This window comes from Anabrus simplex, chromosome 1 (genome assembly GCF_040414725.1).
Source record: "Anabrus simplex isolate iqAnaSimp1 chromosome 1, ASM4041472v1, whole genome shotgun sequence".
Lineage (NCBI taxonomy): Eukaryota > Metazoa > Arthropoda > Insecta > Orthoptera > Tettigoniidae > Anabrus > Anabrus simplex.
This window is the reverse complement of record NC_090265.1, coordinates 1,210,141,538-1,210,162,268: the sequence shown is the minus strand read 5'-3', so window position 1 is coordinate 1,210,162,268 and position 20,731 is coordinate 1,210,141,538. Positions and strand designations below refer to the sequence as shown.

The 20,731-nt window shown below is 41.3% G+C and overlaps 1 protein-coding gene across 1 annotated transcript in view; it reads left to right on the top strand.

Annotated features, from left to right (window-relative positions):
* LOC136858529 (neural cell adhesion molecule 2) overlaps positions 1-20,731 on the top strand; it is a 491,718-nt gene that overhangs the window by 437,867 nt on the left and 33,120 nt on the right. Inside the window, exon 11 of the mRNA XM_068225657.1 lies at positions 8,135-8,377. Within this exon, the coding sequence (XP_068081758.1) occupies positions 8,135-8,377 (243 nt within the window). The remainder of the gene's footprint in view (positions 1-8,134; positions 8,378-20,731) is intronic.

Below are 20,731 nucleotides of genomic sequence, written 5' to 3'. Positions count from 1 at the left end.
TACTCGATATTGCAAATAGATTTAATTACTAGAGTCGCAATGAATCAAGATCTAGTTCGCGTCCGACTCGTTGGCTGAATGGTCAGCATACTGGCCTTCGTTTCAGAGGATCCCAGGTTCGATTCCCGGCCGGGCCGAGGATTTTAACCTTCATTGGTTAATTCCATTGTCCCAGGGGCTGGGTTTTTGTACTGTCTGCAACATCCCTGCAACTCGCACACCACATATAACACTATCCACCACCACAATAACACGCAGTTACCTAAACATGGCAGATGCCGCCCACCCTCATCCGATGGTCTGCCTTACAAGGGCTGCACTCGGCTAGAAATAGCCACACTAAATTCAAAAAGAACTAGTTCGTGTCCACCTCCGAAGCGTACCGGTTAGTACTGTTTGTTGCCGTCCTCGGAGGCCCCGGGTTCGATTCCCGGTATTACCAGAAATTTAAGAATGATAGCAGGGCTGGTATGTGGCTAATATTGTACACGCAGCTCACCTTCGTTGGTAGTGTACCTGAAAAACAGCTGCACCTCCTCGGGTGAAGGACGTGAATTTACTTTACTTACAGCATTTCGCTTCAACGTTGGGAGAGAGACAATTATCCCATCGTTGTCCTCCTACCCGGCTTTTACCTGGAAGTGAAATTGGGAAACCACAGAAAACCAATCTGAGGACAGCCGGCGGTGGGTTTCAAACCCATTCGTCTCCAGAACGCAGAGCTTGACTATATAGTCGTAGAGCGTTAAGACGCGGGGCAACAACCCTCGGTTCATATTACATTGCATAAGGAAACAAAATTCACCATTTGATTCACGTAAGTACAGACAAATAAATCATCTATTCATGGTGCCTATCGTAGTGTACACATATGATTACAAGGTTTTTGGTGTATAATATCAACAGGGCAGTCGGAATTGACCGAACTAACACATTAAGGCGCAAAAGCCTGCATCGAAATAAGCATAATTAATATAGACTCAATGGCAACGTTTGTCACTCGGACTGAAATCATTTGAAACCTAAGTAATTACAAGCTAGTGCAACGTACGCTTCAATTACTCACCCCCTTCTACACGTAATTCCTTTTTCATTTGTAAACATATCAGTTTACGCGCGACAAAAAAATGTCCTACCGGGCAAGTTGGCCATGCGGTTAGAGGCGCGCGGCTGTGAACTTGCATTCGGGAGATCGTGGATTCGAATCCCACTGTCGGCAGCCCTGAAGATGGTTTTCGGTGGTTTCCCATTTTCACACCAGGCAAATGCTGTGACTATACCTTAATTAAAGCCACGGCCGCTTCCTTCCTACTCCTAGTCCTTTACTATTTGTTTCTGTTCATAGAAGTAAATATACTGAGTGGTTTGAATGGACCGATAAATGAAGGCAGGATGTGAATAGGAATGTCGTAGAAAGTATGCCGTCAGATTGTATCCTGTTGCGACACAGCTACTAGAAGTCGACAGAGAGAAAAAAATTGGTGCAACACATGAATCCTCTATTGTCTTAATAAATATTATATCAAGAATCTTGAAGGCGTGCGACTTATGGATAGAGACAGAGAGAACATTATTCGTCGACTTCTGCGACAGAGTCAGAATGAGTAAAAATGCCACTACGCTGTTTCCGTTACAGCACTTAAGGGATCAACCATCACATTGAAATATCATATACATTCATTCTCATGTTAACACAGTAAATGTGTTAAGTGTGTAGATTAACATTATTTATATTTTTCCCGAACACTGAAGCTATCAGTTCTCGAAAAATTCAGTATCGCCCTGCGTAGTAATCAGTCGAAAAATGAGAGGTCCTCTTGCTGTTGGTTATTTAATAAGTATTAACAGGCAATCATTTGAATACTATTATCTAACTACATTGTAGTTCAAATGTTAGAGTCTAGACCCTAATGTAGAGACATGAAGCCAGCAGATGTTCCGTGATCAAATCGTGGTTAGCGACTAGTTGCTCAAAGCTTATATCCGCTGTTTTTATAGGACTGTCAGGACGGTTTCACGTGACAACGTTTTATAAAAAGTGTTGAAAAGGGTGATAATCTAATGACGTCCATATCCTTGAAATAATCAGTGAGTAATTTTAGTATGCGGACACGTTGAAAGGAAATATATAACGAACTTTTCCGACAGATTGTTACTCTGAGGACTACAGTCATATCTACTGATCGAGCCAACAGGAAGCGAAGCAGTCGAACATTGCTTCATTCTACTAGGGGGAATAATAATATCTAAGACTCAGACTGTTGGACCGCTGGAGTCCTACGTTCGACTACTGGTGTCGGTATACATAGCCTAACTAATGCACCGCAAATCATAAACATTCATTTCTGATAGCTATATGTTACTTTCTGTGTTAGAGGCGCGGAGCGGTGACCTTTTATTCGCGAGTTAATATGTTCGAACCCCACTGTCGGCAGCCCTGAAGATGGTTTTCCGTGGTTTCCCATTTTTACATCGGGAAAATGTTGGGGATGTGACTCAATTGTGACCACGACCGATACCTTTCCACACCTAGCCCCTTCCTGTCCCATCGTCGCCAAAAGATCTGTCTGTGTCGGTGCGACGTAAAGTAACTTGTAAAAAATCCTTTGTTCACCCGCTGTACTGTATTTTACTAATTTATAAATTTGTCGTAGTATTCTAGATCCTTGAGGTCACCAGCAAATTCAGGCAGATTAATATGTTCTTGTTTGGGTGGCATCATTCCACGAGCTGGTTTGATACAGCCCTCCACGCAACCCCATCCTGCGTTAACATTTTCATTTCTACGAGACTACAACGGCTTATATCTACTTTAACCTGTTTGTCATATCCAGGCCTCGGTCTACCCCTACCATTCTTACCACTTACACTTACTACTGAACAAATAGTGGGTGTCATAAGATGTATCCTCTCATTCTATCTCTTCTTCTGGTCACATTCAACCAAATCGATTTCCCCACACCAATTCAATTATCACTTCATTCGTGATTCGATCTACCTATCTAACCTTCAGCATTCTTCTGTAATACCACATTTCAAAAGCTTCTATTGTCTTTCTTTCAGAGATGGCTAGTGTCCATGTTTCACTTCAACACAATGCAACGCTCCAGATGAAATTCTTCAAAACATCTAATTTCTATATCAGTGTTGGAAGTTAACAAATGTATTTTCTTAAGAAAGGCCTTCCTTGCTTGTGCTAGTCTGCATTTCATGTCCTTCTTACTTCTGCCATAATTAGTTACTCTACTACCCAAGAAACAATATTCATCTACTTACTTTAAGACGGCATGTCCTAATCTAATATTTCCTGAATCAGCTGACTGCATCCACTACACTCCAATACTTTTGTTTTGGATTTATGTATATTCATCTTGTACTCATTCTCCAAGACTCTATCCATGCCATTGAGCAATTTTTCCAGATCTTCTGCAGACTCGGATGAAATAACAATATCACCGGCAAATCTCATTGTGAGAGTTTTGATCTCTTCTCCTTGGATTTTGATTCCTTTTCCAAATTCCTCTTTGATTTCCTTTACTGGCTGTTCTATCAAAGCATTGAAAAAGAGAAGAGACAAACTGCAGCATTGCCTCACTTCCCTCTGGATTGCTGTTTTCTTCATACTGGGCGAGTTCGCCGTGCGGTTAGGGGCGCGCAGCTGTGAGCTTGCATCTGGGAGATAATGGGTTCGAACCCCACTGTCGGCAACCCTGAAGATGGTTTTCCGTGGTTTCCTATTTTCACATCAGGCAGGTGCTGTGGCTGTACCTTAATTAAGGCGACGGTTTATTCCTTCGCACTCCTAGCTCTTTCCTATCCCCTCGTCGCCATAAGACCTATCTGTGTCAGTGCGATGTAAAATAAGTAAATAAAAAAGTTTTTTCATAGCCCTCGATTCTTATCACTGTAGACTGATTTTTTTTACAGATTGTAGATAATTCTTATTTCTTGGTATCTGATCCCGATCACCCTCAGAATCTCAAATAGCTTGGTCCAATCAACACTACCAAATGCCTTTTCTATATCTACGAACACCATGTTCGTGGTCTTGTCCTTCTTAATTCGATCATCTAAGATCAGACGTAAAGTAGGAATTGCTTTGTATGTACCTACATTTCTTCTGAAATAAAACTGATCTTTCCCCAACCTGTCTTTCCAGAAAGTATACAAAATTACCAAATATATCCGTTATTATTGGTCCTGATCATAAATCCTACAAAACAAAATGTGTAGATAATAAAATTTTCGATCTTATACGCAGAACAAATTGTTTTTCTTACGAATAATAACGGAAATGTTTGTTTCTTCCTTGCGTCCTAGCGTTATTAATGTTAATCCAATCGTTTTTTGTAACGTAAATGGAGAAATAGAAAATTCTAATTTTTCATCTCGTACATTTTTTTCGTAGTATAAAGTTTATTGGTCCTGATATCTGAATGTATTGTCTATGCCAAAGGGAACCACAAGATGATTCTTACACGGCCAATTGTATGTTGCTTACTCTCGAGTTAGGTCGTCTAATTCTCTCTTTATACATGTATTAGGCAAAAAAAAAGCATTCTTTATACCACGGCTTTGTTGAAAAATATTCCTTCCATTAACAGAAGCAATATCTTAAAATTACTCAGTAGCACCACAACTTCTACACTGCTGTCACTTTCAGGTTAATAGTTTACTTACTAGGGAGCCTTTTGCAGGCATATTGCTACATTCATACTTTAAATCCAGCCGCGAATCAGAACTATTTTCTCCATTAAACTAAGCCACCCACATGACCGACCTATCGAAAGCAGGTACGATAACCTGTAAGTAAATAAGTAAGACAAGAAATATAATTATTATTGTGGAGGACCATGGCATGGGATGAAGTGTACAAACTGTGAAGCCGATTCTTTCGTACAAGGATCCATCCACTCTGCGTGTCAGGATGTTAATCACAAAAACACAAAAATGAGGAAAATACAAGATTTGTGATAATAAAATTTAGTATAGTGATAACTTGGGGTGACTATTGCATTAAGGGCCACGTCAGAGGATTTTTAACCCTAAATGAAGTAACTTAGACTATCGTGGGGATGATTACTCATCCCTGATGTGCCGGCTAGCTTTTAGTACGAGCTATAGAGCTCATCGCAAAATTAGTGAGGGCACAAAGCAGGGACACCTGTTGTTACAGCTAGGCAGGAAAGTCAATTATACACTTCAGAGATGGATTGAAGGCTTTTAAACCTCAATGAAGCTAAGCCTCTTTACGTCATTGCGACTGGCCAGTGAACCATTAGCTAAGCGTCCTATACGATCCGAACACTCGGGTCAGAGAGCAGAGGAGATTATCAAGAACGGTAACGAATATATCATATTCTTCTCCTCACACAAAGTACATATCAAATGACATTGTAATCCCTCAACAGGTGTGGACTGATAATACAGTGCTCTACCTCTGAGTCAGTTCACATCGCGGTCAGCGAAATTCATAGCTTATTTTATCAACTTCCATGAATTGTGTTATACGTGCTATATGGTAACCAAAGTGGTTACATTCCTGACATTTGTGTTAAGAGGAAAAATGACATAATTATTGGCTGAAAAGTAAAATAGTGATAGTGACGTATATTAATTACTATTAAATCAGTTGCAATTCAGGCAACAAGTGTAGGATGTGCAAAGGTGATTGAAACATGGGAGAACCAATAGAGCAATATCGGTATGCTATAGGTAGGGGCAATGGAGAATGAAAATGAAACCAATGCAGACCGGAATCAATAACCATAACACCATGCAGTTATGGAGCTATTGGTGATCGGTGGTATTGAACTAAATCCAGGGCCTGGGCTGTCTTGGGGAGATATGGAGTAGCTTAAGAAGGTCTTGAAAGTGGATAATACGGGGGAAATGATAGTGGAACAAAGTAGACAATCGAAGGAATTGAGGACCTTCTTAGAAGCAGAACTCAATGATATCAAGCAGAGTCTGCTACAGGAAAAGATGGAGATGGCTGAAATGAATAATAAGGTCCTGGAATTAGAAGAAAGGATAAGAAATATGGAAGTAAAGGAACGGATTCGAGAGAATTCAGAGAGGAGGAGAAATATAATAATCTATGGATTGGTACAGACAGATAAAGAGGGCCCAAATGAATTGTTGGATAGAGTACTTTCCTTAATCAAGGAGAAACTGGAAGTTGAATGCTATGACAGTAACATTGATTATGTATTCAGATTAGGGAAAAATGCGGGAGGGAGACCGATCAAATTAACGAGCTTGAAGGTTCAAAAAAATTTGGTGGGCGCGAAGGAGCTGAAAAGGTCAAAATATGGATAATGAAAAAACTTGATCAATTGGAAATGAAAAATATAAAAACGCTTCGCTTTCATTTACAAAAAGCGCGGCAGTCAGGAGCAAAATCTTATATCCGCTGAAACAGACTCGTGGTTTTGAGTGATACGTGCAATAGTTAGTGGTCAGTGAGCCAGCTACGTGAGATGGAGCAACAGCTTGATGTGTCAGTTACGCGGAAAGTCAAGGCCCAGCTGAGTCAACAGTGGCAGCAGCAGCCGCAACAGTTGTTGCTGACCAAAGCGAAAAATGGAGGCCACGACGACCAAGTTACGAAAGTGAGTCATCACCAATCCAGACAAGCAACACAGGAAGGATTGGTTCCAAGGAGAGATACCAACTCAGGAAGAAGAGAAGGAAAAAAGCGTAAGCCAGCGTTAACTTTGGTGGGAGAAGATGTTGGAATAAGCCTAAGACTTGAATAACATCGATTATTCTCAACTGTGTTTGGTGTGTAGAATTTCTTTGGATTGAGTGTTTTGTTGTTGTTGGTGTTCGCAAGATGTATTCCATGTATGTGTGCGAAAGATGGGGCTCGTTTTCTTTAGTTGGTTTTTGCTGATATACTCCTTTCACTTTCCTCACTGTCAGTTAGGTACATGTATCAGTAGCGTAGTGGGTATGGGGTGGAGTTATAGTTACAGAATGATGATAGAACACAGTGAAGGTGCTTATGCTTGTGTGGTACGCGCAGGAAACACTTGTCATTGTAAGGACACTGATATGTTGATATTCAGACTGCAGTATACTACAAAATCCCACATTAAAATACGCAATAAGTACAAGCAGACCGTTTTACAGCGAACGGTATGTTCAGTTTACAAACTAAAATCCTACTTTCGAGGCTTCTTAGAAAATATATTCAACAGATCTCTTCGTTCTACAATTATGTCTCTGAATTTTTATTTAGTTTATTGTCAGTTTCTGTTTATTTTCTTTTTGTAAAATTTTCATGGAGGGGGTTCTAACTCACCCCATACTCAGCTACGCCCCTGACCGGTGTTGCTCTCTCGTTTTACAGAATTATGTGGAAATATGTGAATCTCACTAGAAATGTTTGCCAAAGAGCTCATAGTACAACATTTTCTCACCATAAGACTGTTTGCTAGATTACTCACAGTACTTTACTCTGTTATCGCTATCAAAGTTGCTCTTTCCTTTTGGATGTTTAGTTGAATATGTGTCCTTTGTGATAGCTCCAGCTTATTTTACTCTTAACCTGTGCCCGAGAACTCATAATATTTACTGTTTATTACAGTCACGGATGGTTATCTGCCTATATTTTCGACAGAGAGCTGATAAAATGGTGCAAAGTTAACCATATAATGTGGTCGTAGGTGGTGATGTGCCCATCTAGTTGCCAGTCAGAAGGCACGCAATATTTACTCTTCGCTATAGTCATACATGATTATCAGCTAGTATTTCACTATCAGGGAGCCTACGCATGATATTGACTTTTTGCTATAGCCATGGAAGGCGATTTTCCCATCTAAAAGTCTGTCAGAGAACTCACAAATTTACAATGTGTTACATTGCAACAGACTCTGACCTTCACATCTGACTTTCCAGCAGAGACCTCTTAATTAACTCTTTGCTATACGCACAGATGGTGATCTGCACATCTCTCAGAGAAATAATATTTTCTCTTAGGTATAGCTACAGTGATAATCAATCCATATACTGGTAAATATCTGTCGGAGTGTTCATAATGATTCCTCTTTGTCATAGCCAACAAATGGTGATCTACTTATTTAACTGTTTATCGGAGAGCTCATAATGGATTCTCTTCTTTTTATAGCCTCGGATGGGGATCTGCCAATCTCGCCCATTCTTGGCATGGTGGTAGGGGCAGCCCTCACTCTGCTCTCTATCGTGCTGCTGGTCGTGGTCAAAGTTCGCCGTTCTCGAGCACGGGGACAGGGTGCCGCCCCCCGACCAGACAAGCTACAAGCATCCACACTCACCGTCCCCAACAAAGAGGTGGCAGCAGGCCGGGATCCCACGGACGAGAAGGATCCAGATGTCATACCTGCTAAATTCGGTAAGTGTTTTATAACCTCCCTCAGTTGGCACTAACACACTCAAATTCATTCACTATTATAATTCGTGACTTACAGTGATTGATATTGTAATTTTCCTGGAAGACGATACGCATTCGAAGCTTGAAACTGATGAGGGGCTAGTGATTATTATTTTCTAAAAGAGATTGGAACAGAATAACTATGTTGGAAGCACGTTTTTTCTCATCGATAGGCGTAACATAAAGAACAATTTTAAGCAATTTATTATTTTATAGTCAATATATGCATGAAGCTAGTGAATAATTAACTATTATTCATTTAGTGAATTTCAGTCAAAATATGCATATTTAGATAAAGTGATTTGTTTCAAGGCAATATTTTAACTGGATATTTTTTTAGAAATGATAATACTCGAGTAATAGACATGGAAAATTACAATATAAAGTAAAGACCTTGAACATATTATTCATTTCAAACATAAAAATACAATTAACAAGGAAGCTCGCAGAGGGAAGAAAGAAATATGTACACTACTACCTACCACTGCGTATACTGTATGTGTGCTCGATGTGACATAATCACGTTTCCTTGGTTCGCATTTCATGTAAAAACAAAATTACAAAATTAACAGTCACGAGATATCATAAACTTACGATGTAGGGGCTACTATATATAGGTTTAAAAAATTTGACTCAAAATACACAACGCGATCAAAGAAGGCATAATGAGTTAATTAAATTACCAGTTGAACTTTGTCATAGAAATTGTGAACTACGATACTCTAGACACACACGTTTTCTTGGTTCACATTTCATTTAAAAACTAGAGATCTCGGGCGCAATGATCACACTACTACTACTACTACTACTACTACTACTACTACTACTACTACTACTAAACCGTTGTCATTCCTCCCCTGAAAGGGGGGGGGGGCGGGTTTCTTGGACGGTGAGGCCGTCTCTCATGCCGGGAGATTTGTTGCGGTGAAGGAGATGCTCGGAGAAGGTGAGGGGGTTGGCGGCCGTGGCCTATTAGGAACTGTCCCGGCATTCGCCTTAGTGCAGGAGAATGGAAAACCACGGAACCATACTCAGGACAGCCGATGGTTGGGGCCAGCCGTGAGGCCCAGCCCTGTCCCGTCTCCCGAATGCAGAGGCGTAGAGCCACGGTAGAACCGTGACCATCCCTCCTCTGTTCGGTTGGCCGGTCAGAGTGCAGAGCTGTTAGACCACGGACCAACCGTGACCACGTATGGGCCAAGACCCACTCTGCATCTACCGACCAATGATCACAAAATTAACAGTCATGAGATATACTAACACAACGAACACCCGTGGTGGATGGGGCGATAGTAGGCCATGTTACGTACTTCCATTTGTACCCTTCGTTGACATATACATTGTCAACAGTAACCTTCGCACACTCCGTTGTCCTGTATGACTTAGTATGACCTACCAATAACCAGCCAAATACCCAGCCAAACAGAGCTCTCATCACGTGACAACATCGTAGAAGCCGGCGGATACGTACAGTTTCATCTATCGACTTCAATCGCGACTTAGCACATCGAGTACACTCTAGACATTCTTGCCACCTGTTTGTACTAACCATCATTATCACTACTTTCATGCCTATTATTTATAAAACGAGAGGAAATCAGAATTAGGAGATCTGCCGATAATAATAATAATAATAATAATAATAATAATAATAATAATAATAATAATAATAATAATAATAATAATAATAATAGTCATTATTTAATTATGATAATAAAGGTATTTAAAATGATACACAAATTGAAAAGTATAAAAGCAGCTGGAATTAAGATTTGTGGTGTTTTATGGAGGTTGCAGTACCATACCTGAAATACTTGATTACTCTGTGCGTGAAGGAACTATACCAAATTAACGGCGAGGGTCTACAATAGCCCAAATGTACAAGGGAAAGGGTGATAAACATTTCTTATAAATACAGGATAGTCAGCTTGACATATTCTGCATGTAAGCTCTGGAAAATCATTCTTTCTGCCTATACTAAGTGGTTTGATGGTTTGATGGAAAGCAGTTCTCGGTTAGGAAAAGTTATTCCAGCGAGTCTCAACGTGCATGATTGCAGCAATATATTGTAGATGTTTTAGATTCAGGAGGTAAAATGTACTGTATCAATATTGGTATCTACAAAGATTTCGATAGGGTAGATAATGGGAGACCACTGACGAAATTATGAGCGATTGGACTTGTTAAACGTGTGATTGTATGGCTAATTAATTTTCTAGAAAACGGTACTCGAGAATTACAGCAGGTGAAGCATAATCTGATCCTGTAATTATTAAGATGACGGTTCCGCAAGGCAGTATTCTCAACCTTTATGTATTCAGATTAATCACAGGATATAATGATGATGATAATAATAATAATAATAATAATAATAATAATAATAATAATAATAATAATAATAATAATATGTCTGCATGTCTGTGAGATTAATTAACCAATTGGTCCAACTCGTTGGTCGAATGGTCAGCGTACGGGCCTTCGATTCAGAGGGTTCCGGGTTCGATTCCCGACCGGGTCGGGGATTTTAACCTCCATTGGTTAATTCCATTGTCCCAGGGGCTGGGTGTATGTGCTGTCCCCAGCATCCCTGCAACTCACACACCTCATATAACACTATCCTCCACCACAATAACACGCAGTTACGTACACATGGCAGATGCCGCCCACCCTCATCGGAGAGTGTGCCTTACAAGGGCTGCACTCGGCTAGAAATAGCCGTACGAAATTAAATATTAATTAACCAATTAAGGTCAACATCCTCAACGTGGCCGGGAATCGAATATGGGAACCCTTGGACCAAAGGCCAGCTTAGCTATGGAACTGTACAATCACAGCGGAATCACAGGTTGTAAATAAAGGTAACATATCTCTTCATATGGTTATGAGGGTATTTAGGATTTGTAGTACGTTTCGTTTTCTTTTTTCCTTTTTTTACAATTTGCTTTATGACGCACCGACGTAGATAGGCCTTATGGCGACGATGGGATAGGAAAGGACAAGGAATGGGAAGGAAGTGACCGTGGCCTTAATTAAGGTACAGTCCCAGCATTTGCCTGGTGTTAAAATGGGGAATCATGGAAAACCATCTTCAGAGCTGTCAACGGTAGGGTTCGAACCCACTGTCTCCCCGAATATGTGTAGTACAGAGGAAAAGGAGAAGCCGTTTAACTCATTAATAAGACCCCAATTGGAGTATGATTCCACTGTATGCGACCCTCACCAATATTATTTTATTCGAGGACTGGAAAAGATGCAAGGGAAATCAGCACGGCTGGATTTGGGTGATTACCGACAAAAGAGTAGTGTAACGAAAACGTTGAAAATTTGGAGATGATCTGGAAGTAAGGAGACGAACTGTTCGACTGAGTGGTGTGTTTAGAGCTGTCAGTGGAGAGAGGGCGTGGAATGATTTCAATAGACGAATAAGCTTGAATGGAGGAAAGATCGTGTATAATATGAAGATATAAAGTTGGAATTCAAGAGGACAAATATTGGTTTATAGGAAGAAGAATTTGCCGAGGAAGATCTTCGATAAATGTTCTACTTCTTAGAAATAATTTGAAAAGTCTATGTAAAAATTCATCGGGAATCTGCCAGATGAGCGATAATCCTCACTGCAGATTGATTGATTGATTGATTGATTGATTGATTGATTGATTGATTGATTGATTGATTGATTGATTGATTGATTGATTGATTGATTGATTGATTGATTGATTGATTGATTGATTGATTGATTGATTGATTGATTGATTGATTGATTGATTGATTGATTGATTGATTGATTGATTGATTGATTGATTGATTGATTGATTGATTGATTGATTGATTGATTGATTGATTGATTGATTGATTGATTGATTGATTGATTGATTGATTGATTGATTGATTGATTGATTGATTGATTGATTGATTGATTGATTGATTGATTGATTGATTGATTGATTGATTGATTGATTGATTGATTGATTGATTGATTGATTGATTGATTGATTGATTGATTGATTGATTGATTGATTGATTGATTGATTGATTGATTGATTGATTGATTGATTGATTGATTGATTGATTGATTGATTGATTGATTGATTGATTGATTGATTGATTGATTGATTGATTGATTGATTGATTGATTGATTGATTGATTGATGCTATTACTTGCATGTTGCAACTCTTATATGACAGATCCTCCCACGAGGGTGGACGGGGTTTACTGCGTATAGGAAACGGCATGTTAGTGTGCTAGAGATTAGTGTTTTGTAGCGTCAAGAGCTGCATCAAACCAGTCAGTGAACCGAATACTCAGACAATTCTTCTCCCTGCTAGGCTTAATCTCAGGTTATGGGGTGCGGCACTTGACATCTCGTATTTCTCGAAGTTTTACTGCCGGATTCCCTTCTGACGCCAAAACAATGTGTAGGGGTGCAGTCGTTATTGAGTATTTCTGTGGTGGTTAGTAGCGCGGTGTGGTGTGCGTGTATAAGAGGAGAAATAGATTGAATTGAACCCAACTCCTAGTCCTCGAACCAGAGGGCTTAAACATACGCCAGTAAAATTCTCGGCCAGGCCGAGAATCGAACCCAATGCCCTCTGAGCCGAAGACCAGTACGCTGTCCATTCAGCCAAGGATCCTGACTAATGATCCAAGCAATAATAAATACAATAATAAACTTGTTTATATTTAGCCTTTAGTACGTAGGTGGATCAAAAATTTAGTTGTACTAACGCGCCCCAGCAGCGCGCTGTGTGTCGCAAACGTGGGCACGGTGGAGAAAGGGACAGACACTGCCCACACGTCTGTTAGGCAGGTCGCTGTGATGTCTTGTCTAGTATTGTGTGAATAGCGGCCAAATGCAATGGCGCGTCAACTGGACGTTCAATCCAAATATGAGGTGCGTGCGACAATCCGATTCCTATGAGCCAAAAGGAAGAATAGCACGGACATTCATCGTGAAAATAGTTCTGTGTATGGGGAGCGGGGTATTAGGTATCGTAAAGTGGTGTCAGCAATACGAAGCCGGACGCACGGATATCACGGACAACCATCGTGAAGGCAGGCCCGCAACGTCCAGGACCCGTGCAAAGGTCAACAGTGTGAATGCGATCATTAGACAGAACCGGCGCATTAAACTGAGGGAAATCGCGACGAAGCTGAACATGCCGTATGGCAGTGTGTTCGCAATTGTTCACGAGGACCTTGGATATCGTAAGCTGTGTCAAAGATGGGTCCCACGTCTTCTCACCGATGATCACAAGGGACAACGTTTCCAATCCTCCCTGGCATTTTTGCAACGCTATGCCGCAGACGGAAACGGGTTTCTGCGGCGAATCTTCACAAGCGACGAAACGTGGGTCCACCACTTCACCCCCGAAACGAAGTGAACATCAATGGAATGGGTGCACCCCTCATCACCACAACGAAAGAAGGCCAAGGTTCAACCTTCAGCCGGTAAGGTTATGGCGACAGTGTTCTTTGACATGGAGTGTTTGCTGCACGTGGAATTCATGCCGAAAGAAACGAAGATCAACGCGGCTTCGTATTGTCTAACGTTGCACCGGTTGCGTAAAGCGATTAAAGAGAAGCGCCGGGGGAAATTGAGCGCCGGTGTGATTTTGTTGCACGATAACGCAACACCTCACAAGGCCCGCCAAACGAGAGAACTGCTGCAGCGTTTCAAGTGGGAGGTCTGGCAACATCCATTCTACAGTCCCGACCTAGCGCCATGTGACTTTCATCTGTTCGGTAAGCTCAAAACGGAGCTCGGTGGTTGACGTTTCCAGACCGATGAGGAGGTGAAGGCCGCTGTCTCCCAGTGGTTGCAGAACGCTGGAGGAAATTTCTATGCATCCGGCATTGACAAGTTTGTTGTGCGTTCGCAGAAATATTTGGAGTCTTTTGGAAACTATCTGGAAAAGTGACGTTACAGTGTATGTCGTTATAGTCGTGTTGCTGTTGAATAGGTGGTGTAATAAATGGCCAGTGGGAAGTGCAACTTATTTTCTGATCTGCCCTCGTACAATTGATTGTCTGCCTCCGTGATGTAGTGATTAGTGTGATTAACTGCCACGTCCTGAGGCCCGGGTTCGATTCCCGGCACTGCCACGAAATTTGAAAAGTGATGCGAGAACGAGCAGGAATGGGATCCACTCAGCCTCGGGAGGACAGCTGAGTAGAGGGGGTTCGATTCCTTCACCATCCATCCTCGAAATGGTTTTCGGTGGTTTCCCACTTTTTTCCAGGCAAATGCCGTGATGGTACCTAACTTAAGGCCACGGCTACTTTCTTACCTCTTCCTTGCCTATCCCGTCTAATCCTCCCAATCCCCACAAGGCCCCCGTTCAGCATATCAGGTAAGGCTATCTGGGCGAGGTACCGATTCTCTTCTGCGGTTGTATCTCCCACCAAATTCCTCACGCTCCAGGGCACTGCCCTTCAGCCAGAAAAGGTGGGACCCCTCTCTGAGTCCGAGGGAAAAACCAACTGTGGACGGTAAAAAGATCAAGAAAGAAAGCAAGAAAGAAAAAATGAAAGGAAGAACAATTGATTAATCACAACTTCCTATAATTTTTCCGCGTATCTCTAGTGTTACTCTAGTTTCAGGTGGTGATTATTGTTTTAAAAAAGAAGCAAAACTATGCAACTACTCCCTCACTGCAGCCATCCTGACGCTAGGTGGTATGACAAGTGAATATTTTAATTCGATATCGACTGGTATTCAAACTTCGGCCGTTCAGGTGAAACATAGTAAACGTGCTGCACTAATCATGCCCCTAACAACTGCGGCAATAAAGATAACGATTATTCTAAGCTAACAAAGAGGTCAAGGACAGGAACCAGTAGAGCATCACAGAATAAAGTGGACCAACCCTTTCTTGAAGTAAATTCTATTTATAGCCTGGCAAGGTAGACATAGGTTGCATCTCTCTTTCATCTGTCGGAGATCAAAATTTGAGTTTACGAGACAGCTGGGAGTTGGCCTGTTTTACGGTGCTATAAAGTCGGTATAGCACGAATAATAAGACCCCCTTGAGATTATGCACAGCAGCACAACGCAGTAAACAGATAAATTGTATGGATATGGCGAGGTAACAGAGTGTTTACTCCTAACGTGCTCTCCAAGTACGTTTTAAACGGGACTGGATATTGAAGAAAAGTGCACAGATTGGAGAGAAGAAATACTCTCACAGTTCTCTTTATGGTACGAAAGAGTATCGTTAAAAGAGAAGTAGAATACTTCCAATAAACAGAAGGTAAAACAAAATCAGAGAGAATTCCTCTCCTCTAGTCAAGAGCAAGCTGCTTTTAGTGTCACTGTTTCATAAGCAAAGAAAATACTGTTATTGTTTTATTTTTGCAGCTACTGTAACGTTCAAATTTAATTTTCTGGTGACATTATTAAATTAATATAAGGCAAGTTTATTGCAGTGGAAATTCCAACGAATGGAAAGAGTATTTGGGATAAGAGACTTGATAAACTGGTAATTCAAAGTTCATTTGTTCCTATTGTAGCTTCAATTTAGAGGATCTATATATAGTGACCCGTATTTGTGCCTGCATGAGGATTCTGCCTCATAACTAGGGAATCCATAGCTGCAAGCTAATAAAATATATTGCAAATTAATTTGTTTTGTCCTAAACAACCACTAATCCGCCAAAAGTTATTTGATAGCGGGACTATCTCTTACTGGTAGGCCCTGATTTCGATTCCTGGGCAGGTCAGGGATTTTTATCTGGGTCTGAGGGATGGTTAGAGGTCCGTTCAGCCTGTGTGAGAACAATATTGAGGAGCGATATGACGGTGAGATTGCGGCTCCAGTCTAGAAAGGCAAGGTACGGTCGATAGGATTCGTCACGCTGATAATGCATCACCTTGTAATCTTCAGCCCTTTGGCTGAGCAGCAGTTGCTCGGTAGGCCAAGGCCCATTAGGGCTGCAGCGCTATGGGGTTCAGTATGGTTTAAGCGTTCTCTAAGCCGAGATTCCTGACTGGTGGAATCCATTTACGCGTCACTATATCTTCTGGTATGGGATAGAAAAGTTTGTTACTTTCATCTGCTCGTCTTAATCTGGTTTTTAATGTTGACAAACCAAAAGTGACTGGTGTACGAGCAGTGCAAGTTCCTGCTGTTGAGCTGGACGGAGTGATACGTAATAACACCTATTAGTTGCTAGAATCATAGGTCGTCTGGAAAGGTAAACAACTTGTTAAGCAGCATGCCGCACTGTACTGATACTATGGTGAGAGCGTAGTACTGCGCCAACGGAAAACATCACCTATGTGTTCACAAGCAACACACCATACTCCTGGTCACGATGATTTTGGTAGAGTCACGCTAACGCTAGCAGATAGACTGCCTCCCTTTCTTCCTGCGGGTGATGGTATATGGCCCCTCTAACACGACCACTGAACGCAACACTCGATAGTATTAGTTCAATTGGGAATACAACGGTAACTCCCTCCTCAATTCCCTTGCTCGCCTCTAGTACGTCGTACCAACCACGTTTTCTATTGCAGCTGACAGTGGAATTTAGTGATTCAATCAGTCATCCAAGAGAATTTTTTAGAAATTAAAGTCACGCCCATGTGGTTCCGATTCGACGCAAAATACGAGGTCTCGTGACTATGCTGACGATATAGACAGTCACGTAAAGCTGGAAGCCTTCTTACTCACAATCAGCCTTCGGACTTGTAATTCAACATACACGGCCCCTCTATGTCGCAATCTCGTTCAGTAGGGAAACTTGCACACTTAATCCTAATATTTAGGAATACATTAATGGGGCTAGAGAAACCTTCCTATTTGCTGAATAAGACTGCAGTCAAACCACACCGTACAAAATCTGATCCCAACTGATAGGCCTAACTGATAACTGTTTCTACCCTTATCCCAATAAAATGAAATGGCATATGGCTTTTAGTGCCAGGATGTGTCCGAAGACTTCGGCTCGCCTGGTGAAGGTCTTTAGATTCAACTCCCGTAGGCGACCTGCACCTCGTGATGAGGATGAAATGATGATGAAGACGGCACATACACCCGGTCCCCGTGTCACGGGCATTAACGAATTAGCGTATGGTTAAAATTCCCGAGCCCCGGAAACCTGCGGCCAAAGGCCAGCACGCTAACCATTTAGCCATGGAGCCGGACCTGTATCCAATGAAGCCCAACAACCCCCATCTAGCCTGTCTAGTACTATCAGCACAGTATAGCTTCCAAACGGGGAGGTAACTAGAAATGAAAATTAAATATTACAGGAGTTTAGTAGATATTTCAATCATTTACTGAACTGTAATACAACTGACCACACACAAGGTGATCCTCTAAACCCTATAAATTATAATGTAGAAAGTTTGACCTGGCTGGAAGTGGAAACAGCAATACGTAAAATGAAGAACAACAAGTCTGCAGGATTGATGAGTTCAGTGTGGACATGATCAAAGCACTTGAAGAATCTAGAATACAATAGTTGTACAGAGTGCTAAATAAAATTTGAGAATAAAATGAAATCCCCAGTGAATGGAGGCAAGGAGTGATTATTCCACTATTTAAAAAAGATGACCTAAAGAATTAGAACAACTATAGAGGCGCAACCCTTCCACCTCACGGGCTAAAAGTACATGAGACCATCCTGGAGAGAAAAATCAGAAAAATTTTGAACCTAGACTTGAGGAAGAACAAAATGGATTTGGAGCGAATGCTAGACCACATTTTTCGACAAGAATGCTCTTTGAAAAATACTGGGACAATAATAGAACGGTTTTAATTTTATTCTTTGATATTGAGAATGCATATCATCATGTACCACGTAAGCACATATGGGAATGTCTGAGACCTAAAAAAGTGCCAGATGAGATAACAGCTCGAGTAAACCAACTATATCGAGAGACAAAGAGCTGTGCGCAAATTCAAGGAGGCAAGTGAAACTGTTTTGAAACCAAGAGCGGATTGCAACAAGGAAGTTGTCTATCACCAATTCTCTTCATTACTATAATGGATGAGGTTATAAAAGCTGTGGAAATGAAGGATCAGACAATAAATGCACTTGTATTTGCTAATGACGTTATGCTATGGGGTGAGACAGGAGCAGAAGTTCAAGCTAAACTAGATCTTTGGCAAGAAGAATTTGAAAGAATAGGAATGATCATCAGCCAAACTAAAACCGTCGATTTAGTGATGAGTCGAAATTCTGAAGAAGTCCATCTGCGAGTGCAAAATGGTTAAGTAAACATTATGAATAACTTCAAATACTTAGGGAGCTTCCTTTCTTCTGACAATACAATAAACCAAGAACCAAAACACGTTTCTATTTCTTTCACTTCGGTAAATCACAGACTCATCTGTGAACATATCTTGTACCAATTCTAACATACGGGCTGGAAGCAGCAACGTTGACTAGATCTGCACAAAGCCGCCTACAGGCCACTGAAATGAAGTTCCTTCGATCATGTCTCCAAAAGAAAAGGAGAGACAAAATAAAGAATGAAAGTATTCGGCAACAACTTGGATTGGACAGGAGCCTGTTGGAAACCTTAAAATTAAGGAGATTACGATGGTATGGACACATTAGAAGGGTGGCTCCAACTAGGACCCCAAGAGCACCAAAGGCATGTTGTTGGTAAGAGGCCCAGAGGGAGGCCTCGTGATGGTTCGGAAAAGCAAATTTTCAAAGACCTTCCCAAATTGGCAGCAAAAGGTAGAACATCAGCTGTGGATGGGCAGGACGAACTGGAAAAGGCTCGTAAACACCCGCACCCGGCTTGCTGGAGCGGAAATTTCATGATGATGATGATGATGATGATGATGATGATGATAGAAACAGACTAGACATACGGAAATATTTATTTCTACTCCCTCCACCTGTGATGTCTCCAAAACGCGTTCGAAGGTACTGATTGAGGAGCACAGTGATATCGGTTAGAAATATAACAACAGGGTGGGCAATAATTCATGTTATAATCAAAACAAAAATTTAACATTTGATCTATGACATACGGTGTATTCCACACACGTGCCCAAAATATGTGTGTGCACCACCATTATCGTAACACAACTGAAAACGATGCATGTTTGATGCGAGGTCTTGTAGAGAAAATCTTCTGTGATGAATCTAAACGTTCCTCTCACATCACCCCGCAGTTCGTCCGATGTTCGGTAGCACTGTTGCCTTATTTTCCTAAACCCCACGAAGCATTGCCTGGAGTGAACAAGTCAGGGATCCTTGGTGGTTAGGTCAGGGGGTCCGTGCTGCCTCCAATCCGCGCCCAATTCACCTGTATGGATACAATATATTAAATCTTCCTCCTCTGATAGAAAAATGTGCTGGGTCTCTGTCTTGTATAATTATGGTATCTGCTGTTCCTGCTGTTGGAGCATTTCGTATGACGACCCGTTAGGACCATTAAATGTATGATCTAAAGTGTGGTTCTCAGTATTGCATTCCAGATTTAGTGAATACTTCTCCAATTCCTGTTAGAAATGAGTATTGTCGTTACGACTGGCCCAAAACACAACGTTTCTATTTCTTTCACTTCGGTAAATCACAGACTCATCTGTGAACATGACGTTACTGCTATCACGTTCCGTACGAAATCTTCGGAAGAGGACAGCACAAACATCGTTTCAAGCGTCCACATATGTATCACTCAGTTCGTTAACAGGCAGTGGTCGTAACAGGTATAGGCCTAAATCTTTCATGATATGACGTCGCATTATTGTTCAGGGTATGCCAAGTTCAGTTGAGCGTTTACATGTTGATATAGCAGGTGAGTACGCCATGGATCTCTGCACGATGACGTACTATTTGCGCACTTTTTAGCGATAGATTTACACCCTAGAGCTGAAGCGGTCGACCTCGGCAATCTTCGAGATTCGTACTGGCAATCTTTGAAACACAAACTATGAATCGCTTATGCATCGATGTGCAACGTCTGGCGTACACTTTACGTACTAGTACTGTTGTTATTTTCATAGCAAAGCCAAACTATAGAATTCACTCTATGAATAAGATTCACATCGAGAAATGTTATATAATGTTATATAATGTGTGTATGACACAGTTATTGGCTTAAAATAATAAAGATTTAGAAAATTCATATCGATCGATCATATTATCGATTCATACCAGATTTCATTTCCATTCAGTTGGCGGTACTTACGGAACCGGAAGCGCTCTCTTCTTACTCCTCAAACCCGTACAGAAATCTATCGCTAAAAAGTGCGCAGATAGTACGTTTCCCTGCTCGTTACGGGCCTTTCGCTTCGCGCTTGATCGTTCATACTTTCCCTGTTTCAAATGCACAATGTTCTCGTCGTAAT